Raw genomic sequence first — 22479 nt, 5'->3', positions numbered from 1 at the left:
TAACATAATACGTTTCTCTACAAAAATGCTAATTTTATTTTGTTTCTGCTTCTGCTTTCATTTTCCTATCAACATTGTGTCATTGGGATTTTGCTTGGTTTGAGCTGTTTAGCTCAAAAATTTGGGAACTTCAGGAGTATTATGACTAATGGAAAAAAAAAAAAAAAGGGATTTCGCACCCCTTTTGGTATGAAATCCTAACTCCGCCACTGGACCCTGTTTATGCACATTGTGACATTGATATCTATGAGGCCTGGATCGTTGTATATTTATTAAAAAGTACACTAGTGGCTTTATTCTATCATTTTGAAGTTCCCTGAGCTCTGCATGTCATACAGATAAATACTGGAAGCATTAGTTTCTTTATTCTGCTGTCAAGGATGCTGCTGCTTACAGCTCCTCTCCCCAAGTTCATTTGGTGCGGGTAAGTCTTGTCAGATCAAATCTGTAGGCGCTTTTGCTTGTTTTTAAATTGAAGTTAACAATTTTCATGTATGAACACTACCAAGAAAAGATGGCTCAGGAGAAGCCTGTTGGTAATGAGTTCATCATCTATCCATTAATTAAAATGATAGAAAAAAAGTTGAAAATATAGATTGGTTGTGCTAACTGGGGAAACTGAAACGCGCATGAGTTTAATAAATTATCACTGGCCGGCTGCCAACCATATTCATCGGATTTATATATACTTCAACGGGTGCATTATTCTTGATGATACAAATTATCTGTTAGGTTAAGTGCATTGTTTTTTGTTGGTCAGCTATATTATTAAACAAATTATGGAGTTAGGTAGTTGAAGCCTTGAACGTATATATCAAGCCAGATGTGCATTATGACAAAATACACCAGGCAAATACCCCACTTGAAGGGCCTAAGATAATCAAGTCACTATATAAAGTGGTACAGCAAAGACCATAGTGAGCCCCATTCTGCATTTCATACTTCAATTCTCCCTTTTCTCTGCTCACTCTAATTCTGTTATCAAATTTGATTGCATTAAGAACATGGCTGAAGCTCTATACAGTTGACATTCCCCTGCAGCGTTTGGCTTCCATCACCCTTGATAATGTTGAAAGAGAGCTGAGACCAGTCATCGGTGTTGACACAGAAGCTGCAAACATCACCCGCAATCTTGAAGCTGTTCAAGCTGTGCTTGAGGATGTTGAGAGCAGACAACTGAAGGAGGACACTGTGAGGCTTTGGCTGAATGATCTTACACACCTTTGCTATGAGATGGATGTGTAAGATGAGAACACTGAAGTTCAAAAAGACGAATGGAGAAACAAGAAAATGGAGGTGAAGATGGCATTGTTGCCAAGAAGGTATGTTTCTCCATTCCTTCCTCTTGCTTCTCTTTTGGCCAAGTCAATCGAGTAGTTCATCGCCGTATGGATATTGCTGTCAGGATAAAAGAACTAAATGAGGAGTTCATTTTGATTGCTAGTCAAAAACAAAATTATAGCTTTCAAAACCTGAAAAGAGACTTGGAACAACTTGAACCAAAACTTTCTTCCCCTGTTGATATAGTATTTGGTCGAGATTACGAAAAGAATATTTTACTACATAAGTTGTTGACTGCAATTGTCATGAACTTAGGGTCCCCTTATGATCCCTATGATAGGGATGTGAGGAATTGGAAAGACAACTCTTTCCAAACTAGTCTATAATGATGAAAAGGTCAAGGCTCATTTTGACAAGAGAGTACGGGTCTCTGTCTCAGACCCTCTTGGTGAGATCAAAGTTGCCAAAGCCATCATTGAAGGTCTTGGTAGTACTAGTACCCCAAATTCAACTGAGTTGCAAACTCTTCTACAATGCATACATCAATTGTTTGAGGAAAAGAAATTCCTCCTTGTTTTAGATCATGTGTGGAATCCAAATCTTACTGGGTGGAAACAATTAAGCAGATCTTTATTTAACGGAGATATAGGCAGTATAATATTGGTGACATCACAAAATGAGGAGGTTGCTATCATGATGGGAGCAGTCGATCCCATGATCCATTTGAAGGAGTTTAAGTGAAGAAAATTGTCAGTCATTGTTCTATCACATTGCATTCACTGATAGGGAAAGAAACGAGTCTGGAATGTTTGAAGTTGTTGCTAATTATATTGTCAAATTATGCAAAGGTTTCCCACTTGCTGCAAAGACTCTAGGTAGCCTAATGCGCAATAAGAAAACATCACTTCTTTTTCTCTCTTTTTTTATAGGAAGGTTATTTTGTATTTGGCAGAGGTCTTGAAGAGATTGCTTGTGGCTTGTTGCCCTGTTCCCAGGACATCACTATTCTGGCATCATAAGTATGAAGCATTGTGTCTATGTTTTGGTGATCCAGTTTTTTTTATCTCACATATATCAGTAGCCATCCTAAATCCAGAACTGTGATAGTTTAGCATAAAAGCTTTTGGAGGAGAAGGGTCAGGCAATGATAATATCATCAAGGAAACTTTTTCCACCAGCCATTGACTGGTTGATGTGGCTCTTCCCTGAACTCAGGTAATTAACTTTTGACATATGATAAACTTGGAGATCAGCAATCAAAATGGATCTCTTTTATCTCTTTTGGCTTGTTCCACCAGGGTTAGAGTTTAGTCAAGAAGCCGATATCAGTTCAACTATCTTGACTTCATTTCTGTGAAGCTCTGTGAGGGTTGACCATGAACTGTCATATGACGAAGTTGGTTGATTATTTCCTTGGTTTTACATGTACAGGTTGGTGCTTTTGTCTGTTCAATTTATTCGAACTTTAGTCTTCATCATTTATACATATACATCACTTTTTTTTCTCTCTTTTTTTGTAGGAAGGTTATTTTGTATTTGGCAAAGTTCTTGAAGAGATTGCTTGTGGCTTGTTGCCCTGTTCCCAGGGCATCATTATTCTAGCATCATAAGTATGAACTATGAAGCATTGTCTCTATGTTTTAGTGATCCAATTTTTTATCTCACATATATCAGTAGCCACCCTAAATCCTGTGATAGTTAGCATAAAAGCTCTTGGTTGCACATAAACTCAAACTTGATAAATCTTGTTAAAGTGTCACTGATGTTTTTGTTGTTTTACGTGGAAAGCATTTTGCTGCATTTGGTTACTTACCAGTGAACCAATGGATTACGAGTGCAAAGGGTCTTCACAAACATTTCACAAGCTGTTCTTCCTTTGGTTTACTTTGCTATCTGTGCTGGATCTTCTATCACTCTTATAGCCCCTCAAGGTCATTTGGCAATGGTAAGTCTTGACTGCAGGAGTGAATTGTATAATTGGAAATGAGCAATTTCTATGTCTACACAGTACCAACAAAAATGTGCTTTGGAACTAGACTGTCCTGCAATAATATGTTTTTGGTTTCTGAACAATTATCCTCAGTTTTACACTTGGTACTCCAGAAAAATTTGAAAGGGAATATGTCAACATGTATCGGCTATCCTGTTTTACTATGCAAGGCACATCATTCACTTTTTTCTTTTCCATTTCCATGGTGAAGGTGCGGCAAAGCGGGCAAACACCCCTATGTCAATTAGTCAATTACAGCAGACAAAAGATCAGTTGATCAGGAGGGAGACTAAAAGAGGAAAGCAAAGCCTGTAACATCTGCATATTCCTTAAAAAGTTCTCTGTGGTATGCCTCCGGCAATGCTTCTGAGACGGCGGTGAATCTGAACTGAGGAGACGAAGTTTGTCAATGTTGGGCGAGCCCTCTGTGTGATTTAGTGTTCTCTTGAGGCTTCTATTTTGAGAGAACTCATGTCCAGCCATCACTAAGATAGAGTTGCTGCCTGTGTCTTGTGTCATTCCTGTGGATTGTAGCTTCTTTTGTGTCAATGTGAAGTCAAACCCACAAGCTTTGGTTCCTCCTATGGAGCATTATTTATGTATTGAATTGGATGTTATTTAGGTTCCTTAGATTCTCGTGGTCTGTATTTCAATTATGTAGTGATTTGGATGAAGAACATCCTAAATAGGCTTGCTTGACCCACTTGTCCATGCTGATATCTTCTGAATAACTTGATAAAGCTCGAGGTATTTCATGAAAAAAAAAAAAAAACTGACCGGATTGTACATAGAACGGTATCTATAGACCTTTGGAATGTAAACTGTGCTGGAAAAGTCGCATTATACTAGAAGAAACAACAGGGAAAATTATTTCACCCCTGTGGTCCTATGGAGACCTGGAAGCTGGAAGCTCTGAGCAGAGCCGGACCTGACATGAGACTCATGAGTCGGCCGTCTCAGGCCCAGTGTCTCATTGGGCCTAATTTTTTTTTCTGGGGGTATTTAAAAAAATTATTAAGTTAATAAAATGTTATGTTTTTAACTAAATAATAAGTTTGGTTTAGTTGGCAAGTTGCATTCTTTTTTTTTAATAAGTGTATATAAATAATTTTTTTTTTTCAAATTTTTTTTGTAAATATTTTTTTTTCTATAAAAAATATAGACTCATTTTTATTTTTCGCCTCAAGCCTCAAAATCTCAAGTCCGGGCCTGGCTCTGAGCTTCGTTTGCTGACTTCAGTAGTACTGGGTTCAATGAGCGACTCAAACAGACCCCTCCGTCGAAACATAGCCCTCTGAAGCGAAATTAGTCCTCAGATTGATTGTTGTAGCTCATCCCGTTGGTCATTCTCAAGTCGGGACTCATTCAGCAGCTCTATTTCTTGGTTTGGAATCGCATGCATTGTATCGTGCGAAGGGTTCCGTTTGATAAAGACTACTGGTATGTTAGTTTGTCAGGTTGGTTTGCAAGTTTCAGTGCAATAAGCTAAACAAAACCAGATGAAACAAAAACTGGAACTGAAAACTTTTCCTTTAGCAGCGAACTCTCCTAAAAAAGTCACAAGAAGCTTGGCAAAGTAGAAAGGTGTCGCACACTTTAAATGAACTTTTGGGAAAAGCAATCAATTAAATTCAAATTATTTAACAAATTACATCTTATATAATTAAGTCAATTCTTGAGAGAATGGTTAATTTTTTGAAGTATAATATATGCCCTCGTATTATACAAATATTAATAAACAAATTATTTCTATATGTGGATAAGATAGTCAATAAACTATATCATATTTCAAAAATTGCAATACATATCCCATGAAAAAAGGAGAAGGTTTCATAAAATTAGGAGAGAAATTCCTGTAATTTTTTTAATTTAAAAAAGATAAAAAATAAAAGCTAATTGACATGTGCGGAGCACATGTTAAGGGGCTAGTATAAATTATGTAATTTTCTATTTAATTTTTATCTATTTTGAGGCTTTTAGATTTGGGAGCTTCTATTCATACCTCCAAATTTGGCATTTGGACCTCCCTACTTAATAGACTTCAAACTTACTTTTACAAATAACCAATTTACTATCTACACGTACCTCTCTAATTTTCCTATAATGTCCATCGTCCAATAAAATCAATAAAGGGTCATTAACCAAAAGCACTAAAATGAGCCAAAATTATCCCACTTACCCTAGTAATAGATTTTTATTCTCATTTACCTGATTTAAAGTAAAATAACAACTTTACCCTTGACCTAATTAATAAATGGGCTAAATATAGATTATTACCCTATAGTTTGGGTCCAAAATCAATTCAGTCCCTGTACTTCTAATTTCATCAAAAACACCCCTGCACTTTCAATTTTGATCTAATAGGTCTAATTTGTTAGTTTTCCGATAATTGAGTTATTTAACTTGTTAATGTGGCTCAAATATGACCTATGTTTTATGATGTGGTGTCTGCGGGCCACCTCTAGTCAATTTACGAGTGAGTCATACTATTAAAAATAAATAGTTTTTCAACAAATAATCCAACTATAACTTGAACCCATAACAAAATATTAATGTATTGGACCTATTACATCAAAATTGAAAGTACAGGGATGTTTTTGATGAAATTAGAAGTCCATGGACTGAATTGATTTTGGACCTAAACCACAGGGTAGTAACCAGTATTTAGCCCTTAATAAATTACATCTATCCCTCTCTCTCTCTCTCTCATCTCTCTCCGATCATCTCTCTCTCTCTCTCTCTGAAAATCTAAACCAGGATGCAAGCCCCGCTCTAAGCTTGAGGCTCGGAGACGAGGATCCCCTTTTGTAAATTTAGCCACACCAGAGTCTCTCTCACTTTCTGACTCACCGCAGCAACCAATCACATGCCCTTACTCCAACGCCGGAATTCGCAAGATCTGAACAGGCCAGCACCAGATCAAGCCCCGATGGAGGAAGTGCTTGAACTCGCATGCTCCAAAGACACCAAGAAGCGCATGGCCGGAGTGGAACGCCTCCACCAGCTTCTCGAAGCTTCCAGGAAGAGCCTCACTTCACCAGAGCCCGGAGGTCACTGCGCTCATCGATTGCTGCACGAATCTTCTCAAGGACAGCAACTTCCGAGTCTCCCAGGGCGCTCTTCAGGCCCTCGCCTTCGCCGCCTTCCTCTTCGGTGACCATCTGAAGCTCCATTTAGCGACGCCCGGAGGCTCCTTCTTACTAGAACGATGATCTGGTGCCCAGAGCTTTTTCTGGGTGCCCAAATCAGTTTTTTTTTTTTTTAAGTAATGGGACAGAAAGAAAGAAAGAAAAATTGAATGTCTACTGGGGGGCAATAGACGTTTTGAATTGATGTAATCTTTTCATTTTTTTTTTCTTTAATCAAAGTTTTATTTGTCTAAATTTAAGGAGGTTAGGGCAACTCCAACCATGGGGTGCCAAACCAAAATTTTGCCAAATAAATATAGGACTTTGCTTCTCCAACCTTGTATTTTTGGTGGATCTGGTCCTATTAATATGAGACTTGGGCTCATTTGGAGTCTCAAATTTGAGACAAAACCAAGACCAGAACTCAGAACAGTGAAACAGGACCACATGTTCTGATGCCCCAGCCCAACAAGCGGAGTGACGCGCTGGAAGGATTGGGTGGGCAGCACGCGCAGAAGGGAGAACTCCCCTGAAGGAAGACCCGCCCACTTGCGCTAGAGAGAGAAATATCACTGCAGAAGATCTACTCCAGTGGGCCCCGCAAGGCTAATGTTGTTTGTTGTTGACCGTTGCGTGTCCCAACGATCACTAAATGCACGGCTGAGATCGCTTTTGTTTGAAAATGGACGGTCTGATGTTGGCTCTTTTTTTTTTTTTTTTTTTACACTGAACGGATCTATTTTGATCTGATGGCTCAGATTTGAGGGAAAAAAACTTATCAATGGCTCTTATTAAATGAAAGGTTATTATTTCATTTTTGTTCCAAAAAAAATTAAAAAAAATACCAGAAAATTATGGGAAAAAAAAATATCCGTTGGAATAGTAAAATATAGGAAATTCTATAAATACCAACCCATTCTTTTCTATTTTCTCACACCAAATATCTTCCATCTCCTTCACAATTTCTCATTCATTAACCCATCTTCTTGTTCTTAAATATATCTTCCTTTTTTTTTTGTCTTGGAAAAAATGGCTCCAAGAGGAGATTCTTGGAGGCACAATGAAGAAGTTATTCTTTGCCAAGCTTGGATCACCGTTGGGGGTGATGGTTGCGTCGGAAAAGATCAAAAGTCGGAGTTATTGTGGAGTCGTGTGGCGGAGGAGTACAATGCTCACAAACCGGCCGGTTGCATGGATAGAACACATTCTAGTTGCCACGCTCGCTGGAAGAAAATAAGTCCGGCATGTATGAAGTGGCACCAAGCTCTTAACAAGGTCGAACACTTTCAACGAAGAAGTGGCGAAAATATGGAGGACGAGGTAATTATATTGAAATATGTTTAATAATGATTATATTTTTATTTCTCATGTAGTTGTTAAAAGTAAAATTGTTAGTTGCTTAGTTTATTGATCGATTTATACTAAGCCAAGGCCATTTTTTAATATTTTATTTACTTAATATTATATGTAGCTCATGAATGTTAAATCAATGTACTACGACTCGGAAGGTTGTGATTTTTTGTTTGACCATTGTTGGCAATACTTGAAAAGTACGGAAAAGTTTGGGAAAACGCCATCAGTGGATAACACCTACTTTAGTGTTCCTAATCATGTCAACTTGGATGACGATGGAACACCCACTACTGAGGATGAGCTTCCGTCATCAAGAAAGGCACGTCCTCAAGGACAGAAAGCACAGAAGCTAGCTAAGAAAAAAAGCAATAAGCAGGATGCGGATGGCCTACTAGTTCAAATGCAGAAATGTTATGAACAAACAGAACGTGAGTACCAACAAAGGCAAAGACAATTTGAGGAAGGTCAACTAATTGAGCAACGCGCTGAGGATGCCCGCACGATGTAGGTGGATCCATCAATTTTCACCCCAAGAAAGATGAGTTATTGGGAGAGGAAGCAACAACAAATAATTGATAAGGAGGCAGAAACTTCAAGCATCCCGGAACAATCTCAAGATCCTACACCCCCTGAAGGAGACAACACAAGCTTGACCACTTATGATCCACTTGGCGAGACATCTTGGATGTAATTAGTATTGTTAGTTGCTTTGAATGGTTTGTGTTTTAATTTATGATAATAAAAATTATTTTGTTGAGTAGATCATCTTCGAAAAAAAACATTGAACTTTTATTTTCATAATAAAGCACACCACACAAATTAAAAGCATACAATACAAAGTAAAAGCACACAATACAAAGTAAAAGCACACAACACAAATTAAAAGCACACAACTAAAGTAGGCCATGACCACTTATCATGACAACATGACCACTCATTGAAAGCACAAAAAAAAAAACTCCTCACTGCTGGTTCTGATCAGCTTGTAACTTCATGGTCCATAGGTGATCGACTAGATCGTCTTGGAGGTTTTTATTCATCACTGGACATCTAACCTCCCTATAACGAAGCAAGAATTGATTTAGTTGTTGCGGATTGCGATGAACATCGGTGTCCATTTCTGGTCTCTTATATATCTCCGCTTTCCTTGGTCTGGTTGGGATATCATCCGGATCAAATGGCTGTGCTGCATCTTCATCACGCTCATCTTCAACAATCATATTGTGCAAGATAATGCACGTCATCATGATGTATTGAAGGTTCTCCTTACTCCACCCACGAGCTGGTCCTCTTATGATTGCCCAACGAGCTTGGAGAATACCAAATGCTCTCTCCACATCTTTTCTGTATGCTTCCTGCATCCTTGTGAAATGTTGTGTCTGCGGCGACCTCGGGTTTCAGATTGCTTGTACAAATGACCCCCACTTAGGGTATATGCCATCAACTAGGTAATAACACTGACGATAATGCCTATTACATACCTGGTAGCTCACTTCAGGGGTTTCACCAACGCATTGGGCATTGAACAACGGTAAACATCCAAGGACGTTAATACTTGGAAGTCCGAAGAAGGCATGCCAAATCCAAGTATCGTAGGAGGCCACCGCCTCTAAGATGATTGTCGGTTTCCCTCTGTAGCTAGTATACTGCCCTGCCCATCCGGTGGGACAATTTTTCCACTGCCAGTGCATAAAATCAAGGCTACCGACCATCCCCGGGAATCCACGTTCTTCAGCTTTGTCAAGCAGCCTTCGCAAGTCTGCCGGTGTTGGTCGGCGGAGGTAAGTCTCATGGTACACATTCCTGATTGCTTTTGTGAAGTGCTCAAAAATCTCAATGGTAGTGGTCTTCGCAATATCTAGGTAATCATCGCAGAAATCAGCTGTGATGCCATACGCGAGCATTCCCATGGCGCATGTCAGCTTTTGTTCAGTGGATAAGCTTAGCCTCCCACAAGCATCTCTTGTTTGAACAAAATATGGGTCGTAGTTGGCCACGTCGCGCATCATCCTGTCAAAGACCCAAGGTTGCATTCTATATCGCCTACGAAATATGTTTGGTTCATACCTGCACGGATCCATGAAGTATTGAGCTTTGAGTCGAAGATCCATCAACTCTCGATCCCTCGCCTTATAGGTACGACCTTCTGAAGAACCACCCCATTGTGAATCCTCATCTTCCAGAGTTTGGATTTGCAAGGCAGCGGCAGACATCATCAAGGCTCGTCGACGACTTCTCGTGACGGCCTCTTCTTGATCTTTCTGCAACCATTTCGTCAAACGATTCATTGCAGAAATGGTTTGACAAAATCAAAACGGAAAAGAAAGAAAGATTTGTGTGATTTGGGTATGAGAAGTGTTTGTGAATTTGTGAGAGATGAGGATGACAATGACCCCATATTTATGGACGGTTTGAGTTCATATGATCATTAGATAAGATATGACACGTGGCGAACAAAGAATCAACCGTAATTTGGACAACCAATTAGAGATTGACACGTGGCGCTGAAATCACATCGAAATTCGACTGTTTGGCATGTATGCCGACACAAAACATCAAAATATCTTCTAAATAGTTAGATTCTTTGTCGTATGTGCCGAAACTTTTGTTGTATATGCCGACAAAATTTTTTTTTTAATTAAATTCATTAAATAATAAGAATAATTTTTAAATATTATGATCTAAATAGTTAGATTCTTACTCGTATGTGCCGACACTTTTGTCGTATATGCCGACAAAAAAAAATATTTTTTTTAAATTCATTAAATAATCAGAATAATTTTTAAATATTATGATAAAATGTTAAATTATTTTTTTTACCTTATTTAATTAAATTAACATATTTTTAATATAATATTCATCAAAATTATACTCATATTATATTTTAGTCAAGAATAGTGAAAATAGCACCCCCATATAGCACCTCATGGTTGGAGATGAGAATTGAGTCCTATATGAATAGTGCAACAAGGGGGGTGCTAAAATGAGAATAGCACCCCCAAATGGTGCCTAGGGTTGGAGTTGTCCTTAGTTCCCATTTCGGAGATTGAAAGTTCTATTTAAGGGCAATAGATGTGGTGACCCGATTAAGGACCAAAACCTTCTTTTGATAAAATTAAAGAAGAATGCGCCAAGCCGGGCCATGTGCCTCCCCTATACGCTTCCCGACCACATGCTCGAAACTTGCACACTATTGTAGGGGTGAGCTTTCGTCCTCGCATGCCCAGTAGGGGCCGACCCAACCATGCTAGGTTTGAAAATAATAATAATAATAATCGAAAATATTTACTACATAATATTGTGCACGTTTATCGAAAACACTTTTAAAATAGGCAACCACAAACATTTATTTCTTTTAATAAGCATATGCAGTATGCTTCACACAATTTGGAGCTCTGAGATACTTACCTGCCGGCTAAAATAAAACAAATCGGTGACCGACCTGGTTCGTCATCCTTCGAGAACCGGCCAACTACTCTGTAGTACTTCCGACTACAAATAGCGAAAGTGTCCATTTCCTGGCCCTGAGTCTCCTATGACTGGTTCACTATCTATACTCACTCTTTCTGGACAAACATAGGAGCACGGCCCCCTCCGGAGGTTCACGGTTATTGACACCGTGAGATCCCTAGGAATCTACGCGTCTAGGTCCCATTCACTTTCAGGTCACAACTACAAACATACAGTGGGTACAGCAATGTTCTAAAAATCTGCCTAGGCGGCCGCCTAGGCGCTAGGCGGCAAGGAACCGCTCCGATTTTGGCCTAGGCGTTTCCCTTAGGCGCTGGGCTTCTAGGCGGCGGGCTAGGCGGGGACTAGGCGGACTAGGCGGTGGTGCTAGGCGGTGCTAGGCGGGGACTAGGCGGTGCTAGGCGGTGCTAGGCGGGGACTAGGCGGGCTAGGCGGAGCCTAGGCGGTCATAAACCCTAATTTATTCTATATTTTGACTATTTTTATATTTATAATTAATTTTTAGACTTTAAATATTGTCATTTATATTATTATATGTCATTAAAATAATTTAAAAATTATTTAAAAAAAACCGCCTAGTCCCCGCCTAGGCGGGCTAGGCGCTAGTCCCTGGGTCACCGCCCGACTAGCGCCTAGCGTTTTTTAGAACCTTGGGGTACAGTATCTCAACATGCAAGTCTAGCCTCGATTTTCACAATAAGCAATTATCAGTTATGGAAACACGGATATCACGAGGCATCGACCAATGAACAACCAAAAACGTACTTGCAGGCAACATATTAATATACTAGAGCATTCCACATATAGAAAAGCCTCTAACAAAGAAGGGACAGCTCACCCTACCTGAAATTGGAGTGCTCGCCCAATCTTAGCCTCGTTTCCGACTTTCGATACTTCTTCCAATTTCATGTGCACACACTTGAGTCCTTTAACAAAAAGTATATCCGATAAGTAACTAATTCATAACTCATTTGCTCAATTTCTTTGAGTCACCAATTTATTCTAAATCGATACTTAATGGTAACCATTCCCGAACAATTCACTTAACGGAGTAAGCTCATTCGGGAGATGGTGATCACACTTCTTTCCATGTTAAAATTTCGGTCAACCAATTTGACCTCAATTTATTTAGCTTTTAAACCTTAAGCAATTAAATAGCAACCACCATTCTCAAATAATCCAAATGATATAGCATTTAAATCATTTGGGATATGGTGACCATACTTGACACATTCACCTTCATTTGTTTAACAATTCTACTTTAAGGAAACAAATGATAATTACCATTCCCAAATAACTTCGCCACTTTAAGTCATTCCGGGATATGATCAGATTTGGATATTTTAAATTGTACCTTATCAAATTTGGCGTACTTGACAAATCAATTTAACTCAATCCATTTGCACTTTCTTTAACAATAACCAACTTAACTATTTCCGCAACTTGATTAACCAGGACAACAGTTATGCCTCGCATTACTAAAACATATGGCTTTGAACAAACCCTTCACTATTTCATCAACATCGTTTTCTTTCCAAAGTTATGTTAACCAAAGTAACTTCATACTAATTTCATCACATTCAGCACATACCAAGGTCACCAACAATCAAAGTTTATAATAGATGTAACACAATAATCATAAGATTACCAAAACAACCCTATTTCAGTTTCAAACTCATTCAACTCATTGATAACCATTCCGAACAGAACATCACTACTTTCCAATTAACCCAAGCCCTTACCAAGTCTTCTTTCCCAAACTAGAAGCCAATTCGCCATTCCTGCAATCTAGCTCCAACAATTGTTTTGGACACCCTACAGATACAATAAGATCAACAGTCCAACTCGTAACCAAATTCGTCCCAAAACAAAGTTCTTGAATCCTTACCTTCCTAGTTTCAACTGAAATTAACCCAACAGCTCTTTCTTCTCCAACACTCTAAAAAAAAATGCAGAAATCCACAACTCCTCCAGAATCCGTATTGAGCTCTTGTGTCCTCCATTCACCTCCGAGCTTGAGGTTCCAAACTCCAATCCAAAAAATCTAAGTTAGAAACCCACTTTTTTCCGAAATCAAACAGAGGCCTCAACACTAAACAAGGTGACGAAATCAAGCTCACCAGATGAAAGAGGTAAGCCGGTGGCTCTCACGGCGGTGCTGGGTGGCTCTGGTCAAAATCGGAGGTCCAGGTTAGGGGCTATTCTAGACCTTGAGGTGCCGACTCCATGTATGGTGGTGGTTTGGCTCGTTTTTCTGACTGGAGACTGGAAAATGAAGACATGCAGAGCTAGCTACGAGTTCCAGCGAGCTCGTACGGCGGTTTTCAGACTTCGAGATTTAAGGCATGGTCTCTTTAAGGCTTGGTGCTTCAATTTCTGATAACGGTGGTGTGAATGAGGGACTGGAGATCGAAGGATTAAGGAGGGCAGTGGTGTCATAGGTTTGGTGGTCGTGTACGGTGGCTGTGGGCGATGCATGTCGAAAGGTGAGGCTCGAGTTTGGTCGGTTTTGGGTGCTGGATCTAGTGGTGGAGGCGGTGTGATGAGATGGTGGCTGGACCTGGAGTCTCCGGTGGTGGCAGAGAGAAGGAGAGCGGAAAAGAGAGGTTGGGGTCGATGCATGGCTTCGATTTCTCTTGGGTTTGGGTCACATTTTGGTGCTGCATTGATGGGTGATGGCGGTTTTGCGAGATAATGGCCGGAGATGGGATTTTTCGGCGATGGCAGAGAGATGATGAGAGGGAGAGAGGTCGGGGAAAGAGAGTGATGCGGCTGCAAGGGAGAGAAGGAGAGAGTCTAGGTTTTTTGGGGTTTCCAATTCCTATTTATGCTTATGTTTGTGAAATTTCCATTTTGCCCTTGTGACAAATTATGGAACTCTCCTAGCTCACTACTTTCGGTTTTGGGCTCGTAACATTTTCTTTTATTCGTTTTTCGTCAGAAACTTCCTAAATTAATTCTCGACTTCGTCCTAGGCCCAAAACTCGATCTCGTAAAAATCCAAAATCCAAAACTTTGTTACAACTCAATTTATCGTCTTCAAAACTTTAACAAACGGTCGCATCACGAAACTTCAGTAACCTTCTAGGCCCAAATAAAAGAATCTCGGCCCAAACTTAAACCATGTGGCCCAATAGGTGGTCTCGACACGAAAACAATCTCCGAAATTGATTTCTTCACTTAAATCACCTTGCGAAAATCTTATTGGCGAAATATTACCTTCAAAAATTAAACAAAAATTTTCGGGAGCTCACAATAGATGTCTATTGGGGGGCAATAGACGTTTTGAATTAATGTAATCTCCTTGTTTTTTTTCTGTAATCAAAGTTTTATTTGTCTAAATTTAGGGAGATTAGTTCTCATTTTGGTGACTGAAAGTCCTATTGGGGGGCAATAGACATCTATTGGGGGGCAATACATGACTGATAGTTGTCTATTGGGGGGCAATACATGGCTGATTCTCGTTTATTGGGGGACAATAGACGTCTTGTCACGCCCCTGATTTTACACAATAAAAATCGATATATAATCCCATAATTATACATGCGCGATCGTTCAGCCATCAATACAAAATACCTGGAACATCTTTCCCTTAAATCAAGTATATACTGATGCCCTGAAACCTACAAGTTAATATACACTCACTCCACAGAGTTATATATTACATAACTTATGAATTAAATTGCCATCACAAAATAAAACGTAAATGCTCCTCAGAGCTTACTACATAGCAGAAGTCATACACTGGCAAAGCCAACAAAATTTGCTTCCTACCCGTTCTGCTGCCAACAAGCTACCTCAACTTCAGCCATAATTGCCCTGACCTACAGGATTAACCCCTACACCGTTTGAATGGTTCACCGGGTTGCCACACAACAAACTCGGTAAGCTTTTGCAAGCCCGTATGAGTAACTCATGAACATCAATCAACAACTCACACAAATCAGCATAAGGAAAACATGCAACCATGATTCCTTCTAACATTCCATATCCTTTCCACCAAAAGGACAACATAAATCACCGCTGTGATAATGTTCTATTTGCTAACTTAACCATCAAGAAGCAATTCAAGTCTCATCTAGACAATAAAAGAAGAATACTCAAGGAATTCTCCTTCAACTACATACTTATGAGTCTCCAGCAACCTTGACCGTTACCCCCATAATCTATAATGGCAGACAGACTATAGCTGTATTGAAATCGTAACCACTCGTTCGGCCACAGACGTGATTACCTATTTCCTTCCTTGGTCACCATCTGCTACCTGTCACCATCTGTGACATGTGGTTTTCAGACCCCATCTGGTCTCATAATCAACATTAAGGTCACCATTTGCAACCTGTCACCATCTGTGACATGTGATGTTCAGACCCCATCTGGTCTTAGAATCAACATTGAGGTCACCATCTGCAACCTATCACCATCCGTGACCTGTCACCATCTGTGCCCTATCACCATTTGTGACACATGATCTTCGCACCCTATCTGGTCATGAAATAAAACATCAAGGTCACCGTCTGTAACCTGTCACCATCTATGACATATAATCTTTTTAGACCCTGTCTGGTCTTAAAGTCAAACGTTAAGTAAGTCGCACCCTACCTAAAAATGTTACAAACATCTAGTTTCGGCTTTCCTAATCCCTGCTCACCATCTGTGACCCTTGGTACAAAGACGAATACATCTAAAATGAGTCACGCTTAACTCAAAAATGTAACATCAAGCTCAATACTTTTCAAACAATAGAAAACATCTTTTTCCACAATATTGTTTCCTGAAAAGTCACATTCAACAATAATATGAACACCATCATGCATATTATTATTCATCACAATCATCCACAAGGATATATATATTTCATGTAAATATATATACGTAGCCATTCGCTCATGAATGCCTACTAATACCAACTATAGTTTGCAGTTAATTAATTAACACCAAAACGATAATGGTAATTCCGTTCATAATGAACCTTGTGAGATTACCCACCTCGAAACTCCCACTGCATCTTCAATAAAGCACAAAGCCTCCAATCCACAAAATAACCGTCCAAAGTACTTCGTCAAGTACCTAATCACATACGGTTCCAACTTAGTAACGATTCACATTTGATTTAAGTTCGAAACCCCTGTTTTGAACTAAAATCCCCAAAGTGGCGCCAATCGAGGCAAAACCACATCCGAGACCTCCCAAAGTCTCCGGAATATGTCCACGATCGATGAGACCAAACCACAAGTCAATCGGACTCTCGAATCCTCACGGATCGAATAAATCGATCGGTATGAAACTGCAAAAATCATAACAATTCCATATGAACTCTAAAATTTACATATTATATATCGAAACGCTCGTATCAACGAGTAGAACATATATAATACCAAAAACAGTTTCTTAAGTGGCCGGAACACTGCCGGAACGCTGCCACAGGAGGTGGAGCACCGCCGCCGACCCAAACTCAATATTTCACAAAATTCCCAACATAAAAAAGCTTCATCTAAGCATGCTTGTGAATTTTCATAACTAGCTCGAAGTCAGAAAACAAGCATAAAAGGTCGAAAACTACCTCACAAAGTTTGGATTATTGCTCAAACTAAGTTGACCCGATTTCCACGTAAATCGATCAAAACAAACACCATAGATAGACCAAGGAGCCTTCTCTGAACTCAACCAAGGAAGCATGAAGCCACGAAGTCGCCGGCGTTGTGTTTTTCGGTCGGGTCCAAAATCACCCAACTGCACCTCCTTGCTACGCCGCACACGGTGGATATCGCCGCTAGAGAACACCACAGGGACGACCAGACGGAGGAGGCGAACCTACTGACCAAGTTTCACGGCCAGAGACTGTCACAGTTCTCCGGAAAAGCCGGGTCGGGTCAGGTCAAACAGAAAACTCAGACACTGAAGGTGTAGTCGAGAGAGAAGAGAGAGAGAGGAATAGCTTTCCGGAAATGGAAAGTGAAATAATGAATTCCTTTTTATGATTTTCTCTATTTATACTAAAACGGAAACTTCTTCCAATAGCCATAACTTTCTCATACGAACTCCGATTGATGCGAACCATATGTCCACGAACTCGTATCTACGCGCTCTACGACTTTCATGAAGGAAGTTTTCAGAGAATCTCAACATATCAAAAGTCAACCTTTGCGCCACCCCTAAAGTCATATTTTCCGAATAAAAATTCATCCGAAACACTTCCGCTCCATCCACGAGTCACGAAATCGTCCAATAACCACAAATTAGATTCCGGAAAGTCCTCGGAAAATAATTACGAATTTGCAGGGCATCACACGTCTATTAGGGGGTAATAGACTATTGGAGCATTAGACTTCTATTGGGGGGCAATAGACCTTTATTGCTCCTCTATTAGGGAGCAATAGATGTCTATTGGGGCAAAAAAACATTTCCTATAAGATTTTCAGCAAATTCTGGGGGCCGGTGACCGGATTTCGGCTGTCGGTGACCGGATTCCAGCGGCCGGGCTCCTGCGAAGTCTCCTATGGTTTCTCTCTTTTCCATTTTTTCTCTCTCTCTAAGTAACAAAGGGGTGAGGGGGTAAAATGGTATTAAAAAGAATTAAAAAAACAAACAAAAAATCTTAATAGGGTATTAAGGAAGACCTCCTTAGAGTGTTTTGGGTAAGAGAGAATTAAAAAAACTTAATGGGGTAAGTGGGAAAAAAATCTCTAAAAATGGTGTAAATGGACAAAATCCCATTAATAAAAGACCTTTTTTCTTTTTTTAGATTCTATTCATATTTTCAAAAATTAGTAGTTGGATCTCCTTCAGTTTTTGGAGATTTGGAATTGCAGCATTTTTTTTTTTTGGAAGTTCATCCTCCATATACGAGTAACAGAGGTGCTAACATTTTTTCAATGAATTGTCGACTCTTGGTTAGCGTAGGCAACAATACCATGTTTGCTCATCATCTCGTATAAATATGTTTTCCAAGTATTATTTTCATTGCATTTAGGTGTCATTGTCCCTAAACTGATTCTCTCCTACTTGTTTCCATAGCAGCTTGAAGTGAACATGCATGGTCTTTTTGTTTTAGATATGTATGGGATAATGGAGGAAATTACAATAATCAACCATGAGTCTAGTGCATTCTCCATAGATTTATATCAGATGGTCGAATTTTTCATTATATCTATAGAATAATTCCACATAAAATTGCTCTGCACTGATGATGTGCGGGAAGATTTTGTAGACAACTACCCATTGCTGCGTTTGCCATATAAACATGCTGGAGTACTGCTTTTTGTAGCCCACTAGGCCAAAAATTCAATCAGACGACAGTGAAAACTGTCGTCTGATTATAAGGTTTGTTGTTGTCTATCTCAATGCCGTCTGATACATAATCAGACAATACCAGAAAACTGTCGTCTGATAAAATTTAGTACAACAGCAGTTACTACCTAATCTGTTGTCTGAATACCAAGAAGAACAACAGCGGCTTATATACTTACTGTTGTCTGAAGGCTATGCCAGACAACAGGGGCTTATATGCTTGCTGTTGTCTGAAGGCTTGGTCAGACAATAGGGGCTTATATGCTTGCTGTTGTCTGAAGGCTTGGTCAGACAACAACGGCTTATATACTTGTTGTTGTCTGAAGGCTTGGTCAGACAACAACAGCTTATATACTTACTATTATCTGAAGGTTGTGCCAGACAACAGGGGCTTATATGCTTGCTGTTGTCTGAAGACTTGGTTAGACAATATTTACTTGCAAATCCCATTGTCTATCCATTATTGATACTATAGATTTCTTCAAAAAACTGTTGTTTGTTGTTTTGCTGGACAATGACTTTCTCGTTCTTTTAGTCTTTATAGCATTGTAGTTAGATGGCTCATACAACAGTTTTTGTTATGCATTTTGTGATGATCAATTATTGCACAATAGTTTTTAGCTGGATTGAATGGTCTGATATACATTCAAAATGACATCACATCCGAAACACGTTCATTTATGTAAAAATCCGATACATTCATCCATATATCCGACAAAGTCATTACATCAACAGAACTAGTTCTCTAACAACATTTACTGAAATGTTGAAACCAACTAAGTCTTGAAGAACTGCTAGTTCCCAATTGATCAACAACCTCCTCCTCTCATGTACAGATGTAAAACTACCAAGTAATTGATTCTTTAGTATGTAAGTTGCCTCCAACTAAAGCATGCCACTTCAGGCGGCACATAAGAAGAAGCAGACTTGTATTAGAAGCATAAGTATCTACCTCCAGTACAAGCATATACAGAATCAATATTTGATTAACAATGACAACAGAGCACTATATTTTGCAGAAATCACCTGAGAGGGAATTGAATTATTTTGATCTGGCATATCATATCTTGGGCCAATATTCTAAGTTCACTCTAGCACCATTGTAATTGTCATAGCCATCCAATTATTAGACGAAAAAAGGAAAGTGACATGGATATGTAGCGCTTCATCTGTCCTAAGGAATCAATATTATATATGGTCTCATTCCAGCAACTAAGACAACAACATAAACCAAAATGGCTTGTTTCAATTGAAACATAATTCACGTGAATGCAGGAAAGGATAGGCATCTATACACAGGTAATGTAGCGAGACTCTAAACATACCTCTTCCAATGTAAATATTGTCTGTTGATTAGCAGCCTTGTATTTTTCAACCTGTACAAGAAAAAAGAACAAAAATTTACCATCACAGACAAGTTTTCAAGTCATCTTTCATCACTTCCAAACATCGAAACCCAAACTCAATTAAGCCCTTATACCAAAAAAAAAAACACACAAAACTAACAATGCACCAGCAGCTTTAAGTACATCGATCCTTCTGTTAACCCTTGGTAAGAACCTGCATATGATAATGCAGAGATGAGTGAATCGGTTAAATACTAGTATTGTATATCTTGAAAAACCATCCTTCAATATCAACTATCTAATCAAAGATAAATTTTTAAACCAAATTTAGACAGATATTAACCAAGTTTATACCTGTAAAAAGCTTAAAGCTGCTAGCACAGTCATGCGCTGTGTAACCCAAAAAGTGTTAGCTTTCTGTGTCATATACAACATAATTATGGGTTTGGCTCTTTGATACTTATAAGCACACAGCATTATCAAATCAATGAGTAAAATGCAATAATGTTACTTACTTGCCACAATAGCACCTATCTTATGTTTCTCATGTAAATTCAATCAAGTTGAATATCATCCTATCCTTTAGCCACTCACTGAACAGTAAATGACAATAAGCACTGATACTATAGTGAATAGGTACATATTCAGCTTTGAATTACATGAATAGGTACATATCCTTTCCTTATTTGCAGCTTGAATTCTTATAAGCTTCTGAATTCCTGACCATCAATTTTCAAAGATAAACACTTTTAATCCTAATACTTGTAGTCTTAATATGTTCTATTCCAACAAAAACCCGAAGAAAAATTTACAAAGAAAACATGCAGTCTTAACATGTGTTATTCGAAAAAAATTTGATGAAACCAATTGTAAACCAACGTCCAATCTACTGCAATCATGGTTTTGCTTGAAGTTAATTGGCTTCAAATTGCAGATATATATTGTATGAACAAAGAATGCTGAAGCTAAAGCAATAATATGAGATGTTCACCTCACTCACATTGAGATAGACCACTAGGGAAGGGGAAACATACACAGAGAAGTGGAGGGTCCTTTGTTGCCCAAAACTAATCATTTGGGGTTTCCCACATCAAATGTAGCCCAGATAATTTTGAAATCTGCAGTAAATAGGAAATGAAACCAGGAACCAATTAAATGAAAACCCATCATCAAAATAGAGTTTTTATTCAATGATTTTGTACATGCATCAAGAACAATATGATCAGCAAATTTCAACAAAATGTTATACCTGTTATACGGGAGATTAGACAAATTATCAGCATAATAAAGCCACCATTAGCATAACCATATAAACTGTAATAAAGGTAACGAAATAAACCCAAGTTCCTAACTTAAGGCCTATTGACAACAATTGATTTTCAAGTGCAGAAGCAATAAAAACCAAACCTTACACAATACCCATCTCCAGCTCAAGTTATTCAGCATGCAACCACACAACATTTACGGTTCATGCATGCTAGATTTCCAATTCATAATCCAAAGCAACTTACAAGCATTTACAATGCTACATGAATTCGTCCAGCCCAACATTTTGCAAGGTCAATACTGATACAGAATGGGAAAAATTTACCTTAAAATACAGTATACCCAAAACCAAATATACTCAAAGGGTTTTGATAACCTGAAAATTGTCTGAACCTAGCACCCATCGAAAACCTTAACAGAATCACATTTCGAAAACTGCAATTTGACAAAAATTAAGCTCAATTTCCCTGAAATCCATCGCAAATATAAATCCAAATGCACAAAGTAACAACCCAAGATATAATAAATCAACTAGTAAACAACACAAAAATAAAAGTACCTGTCCAAAACAAGGCAAACCAGAGTGGCGAGAATGTTAAGAATCATGCTCAGATTGGGGATTTGCAAACCAAGATTTGATCTACTTCTCCGGTAATCTGTCATGAAATGGAGTCAGACCTCAATTAACCAAGTCTTCAAATTCACAAACAGAGAACATGAACTGATAAAGCCAAATTCTAAAGAAATACAAGATGGGAGATATATGGGGCTGAGTTAGGGTTTTTGTTTTGGGTATTGAGGTTTTGGGCTAGGGATTAAAAAGGAATGGAGCGGGATTGAGAAGGATCCAGATGACGAAGGAGTTGAAATTCGGATTTCGGTGTTTGGGGTCTGGGTTTTCGAGAGTTATGAGAGAGAGAAGAGAGAATAAGAAGGCGGAGTCTAAAATTGAGAAAGATCGGTGTTTGGGGGCTGCGAGAGAGAGAGAGAGAGAGAGAGAGGAGAGCCGAGCTCGTGTTCTAGCTGGTCTTCGATATGAAATTCTGGGTCTCTCAATTAAAAACCCCCAAATTACAAAACCCACATCAGAAATCTAGGATTTGGAGATTTACTTACATCGGAAATAGAGATGTTCAACCAGTTCGGCGAAGGAAAAAGATGGGTGCTGTGAAAAGAGAGAGGTAGTTTTTGTTGAGTGGAAGAGAGAGAGCTGAGAGGGAGAGCGGGAGAGATAGATGGTTGGTGAGCTCAGGGAGATGAAAAGTGATTTTGAGAGAGAGAAAAGCGCGAGCTCGAGTTTTGGTTGAATGGTGGGAAGTGAAAAATTGAAAATTTTGCGAAGTGTTAAAGTCAA

The 22479-nt window shown here is 38.9% G+C and overlaps 2 protein-coding genes and 1 long non-coding RNA gene across 24 annotated transcripts; 1 reads left to right on the top strand and 2 right to left on the bottom strand.

Moving 5' to 3' along the window:
- The first annotated feature begins 215 nt into the window (after positions 1-215).
- LOC112187717 lies at positions 216-4027 on the top strand. Of its 6 annotated transcripts, none has more exons than XR_002931173.2 (6): positions 216-424; positions 1025-2496; positions 2580-2712; positions 2802-2891; positions 3070-3226; positions 3483-4027. XR_002931173.2 is itself a non-coding variant. In XM_040515375.1 (3 exons), exons 1-3 carry the CDS (start codon positions 1275-1277, stop codon positions 3584-3586), a joined length of 309 nt encoding a protein of 102 aa, XP_040371309.1. In that variant the 5' UTR covers positions 864-1274; the 3' UTR covers positions 3587-4000. The 6 variants fall into 6 exon arrangements, 1 of the variants encoding a protein (XP_040371309.1); XR_005807256.1 differs by lacking the exon at positions 216-424 and having other exon boundaries at positions 864-1322; positions 2234-2496; positions 3483-4016; XR_005807255.1 differs by lacking the exon at positions 216-424 and having other exon boundaries at positions 864-1322; positions 2211-2496; positions 3483-4016.
- A 5122-nt stretch (positions 4028-9149) lies between these two features.
- On the bottom strand, positions 9150-9965 carry LOC112184421. The gene has a single exon (XM_024322679.1). The coding sequence runs from the start codon at positions 9963-9965 to the stop codon at positions 9150-9152; it is 816 nt and encodes a 271-aa protein (XP_024178447.1).
- A 9225-nt stretch (positions 9966-19190) lies between these two features.
- LOC112187720 lies at positions 19191-22210 on the bottom strand. Of its 17 annotated transcripts, none has more exons than XR_005806671.1 (6): positions 21685-22209; positions 21451-21560; positions 20375-20977; positions 20214-20276; positions 19994-20073; positions 19191-19889 (listed from the first exon to the last, which is right to left on the bottom strand). It is a non-coding gene; the product is annotated as an uncharacterized LOC112187720 (long non-coding RNA). The 17 variants fall into 17 exon arrangements; XR_005806665.1 differs by having other exon boundaries at positions 20020-20073; positions 21685-22208; XR_005806672.1 differs by having other exon boundaries at positions 20027-20073; positions 21685-22208.
- Positions 22211-22479: the final 269 nt, after the last annotated feature.

This window comes from Rosa chinensis, chromosome 2 (assembly GCF_002994745.2).
Source record: "Rosa chinensis cultivar Old Blush chromosome 2, RchiOBHm-V2, whole genome shotgun sequence".
NCBI lineage: Eukaryota > Viridiplantae > Streptophyta > Magnoliopsida > Rosales > Rosaceae > Rosa > Rosa chinensis.
This window is presented reverse-complemented; position numbering and strand designations above follow the sequence as displayed.

What these genes read in the sequence shown, in the direction of transcription:
- LOC112187717 (XM_040515375.1), top strand. Translation starts at nt 1,275, where the DNA reads ATGGAGAAACAAGAAAATGGAGGTGAAGATGGCATTGTTGCCAAGAAG. An exon ending in ATGGCATTGTTGCCAAGAAG is followed by an intron (nt 1,323 to 3,069) that starts GTATGTTTCTCC and finishes TTACGTGGAAAG; the next exon opens with CATTTTGCTGCATTTGGTTA. An exon ending in CTCAAGGTCATTTGGCAATG is followed by an intron (nt 3,227 to 3,482) that starts GTAAGTCTTGAC and finishes TCCATGGTGAAG; the next exon opens with GTGCGGCAAAGCGGGCAAAC.
- LOC112184421 (XM_024322679.1), bottom strand. Translation starts at nt 9,965, where the DNA reads ATGTCTGCCGCTGCCTTGCAAATCCAAACTCTGGAAGATGAGGATTCA.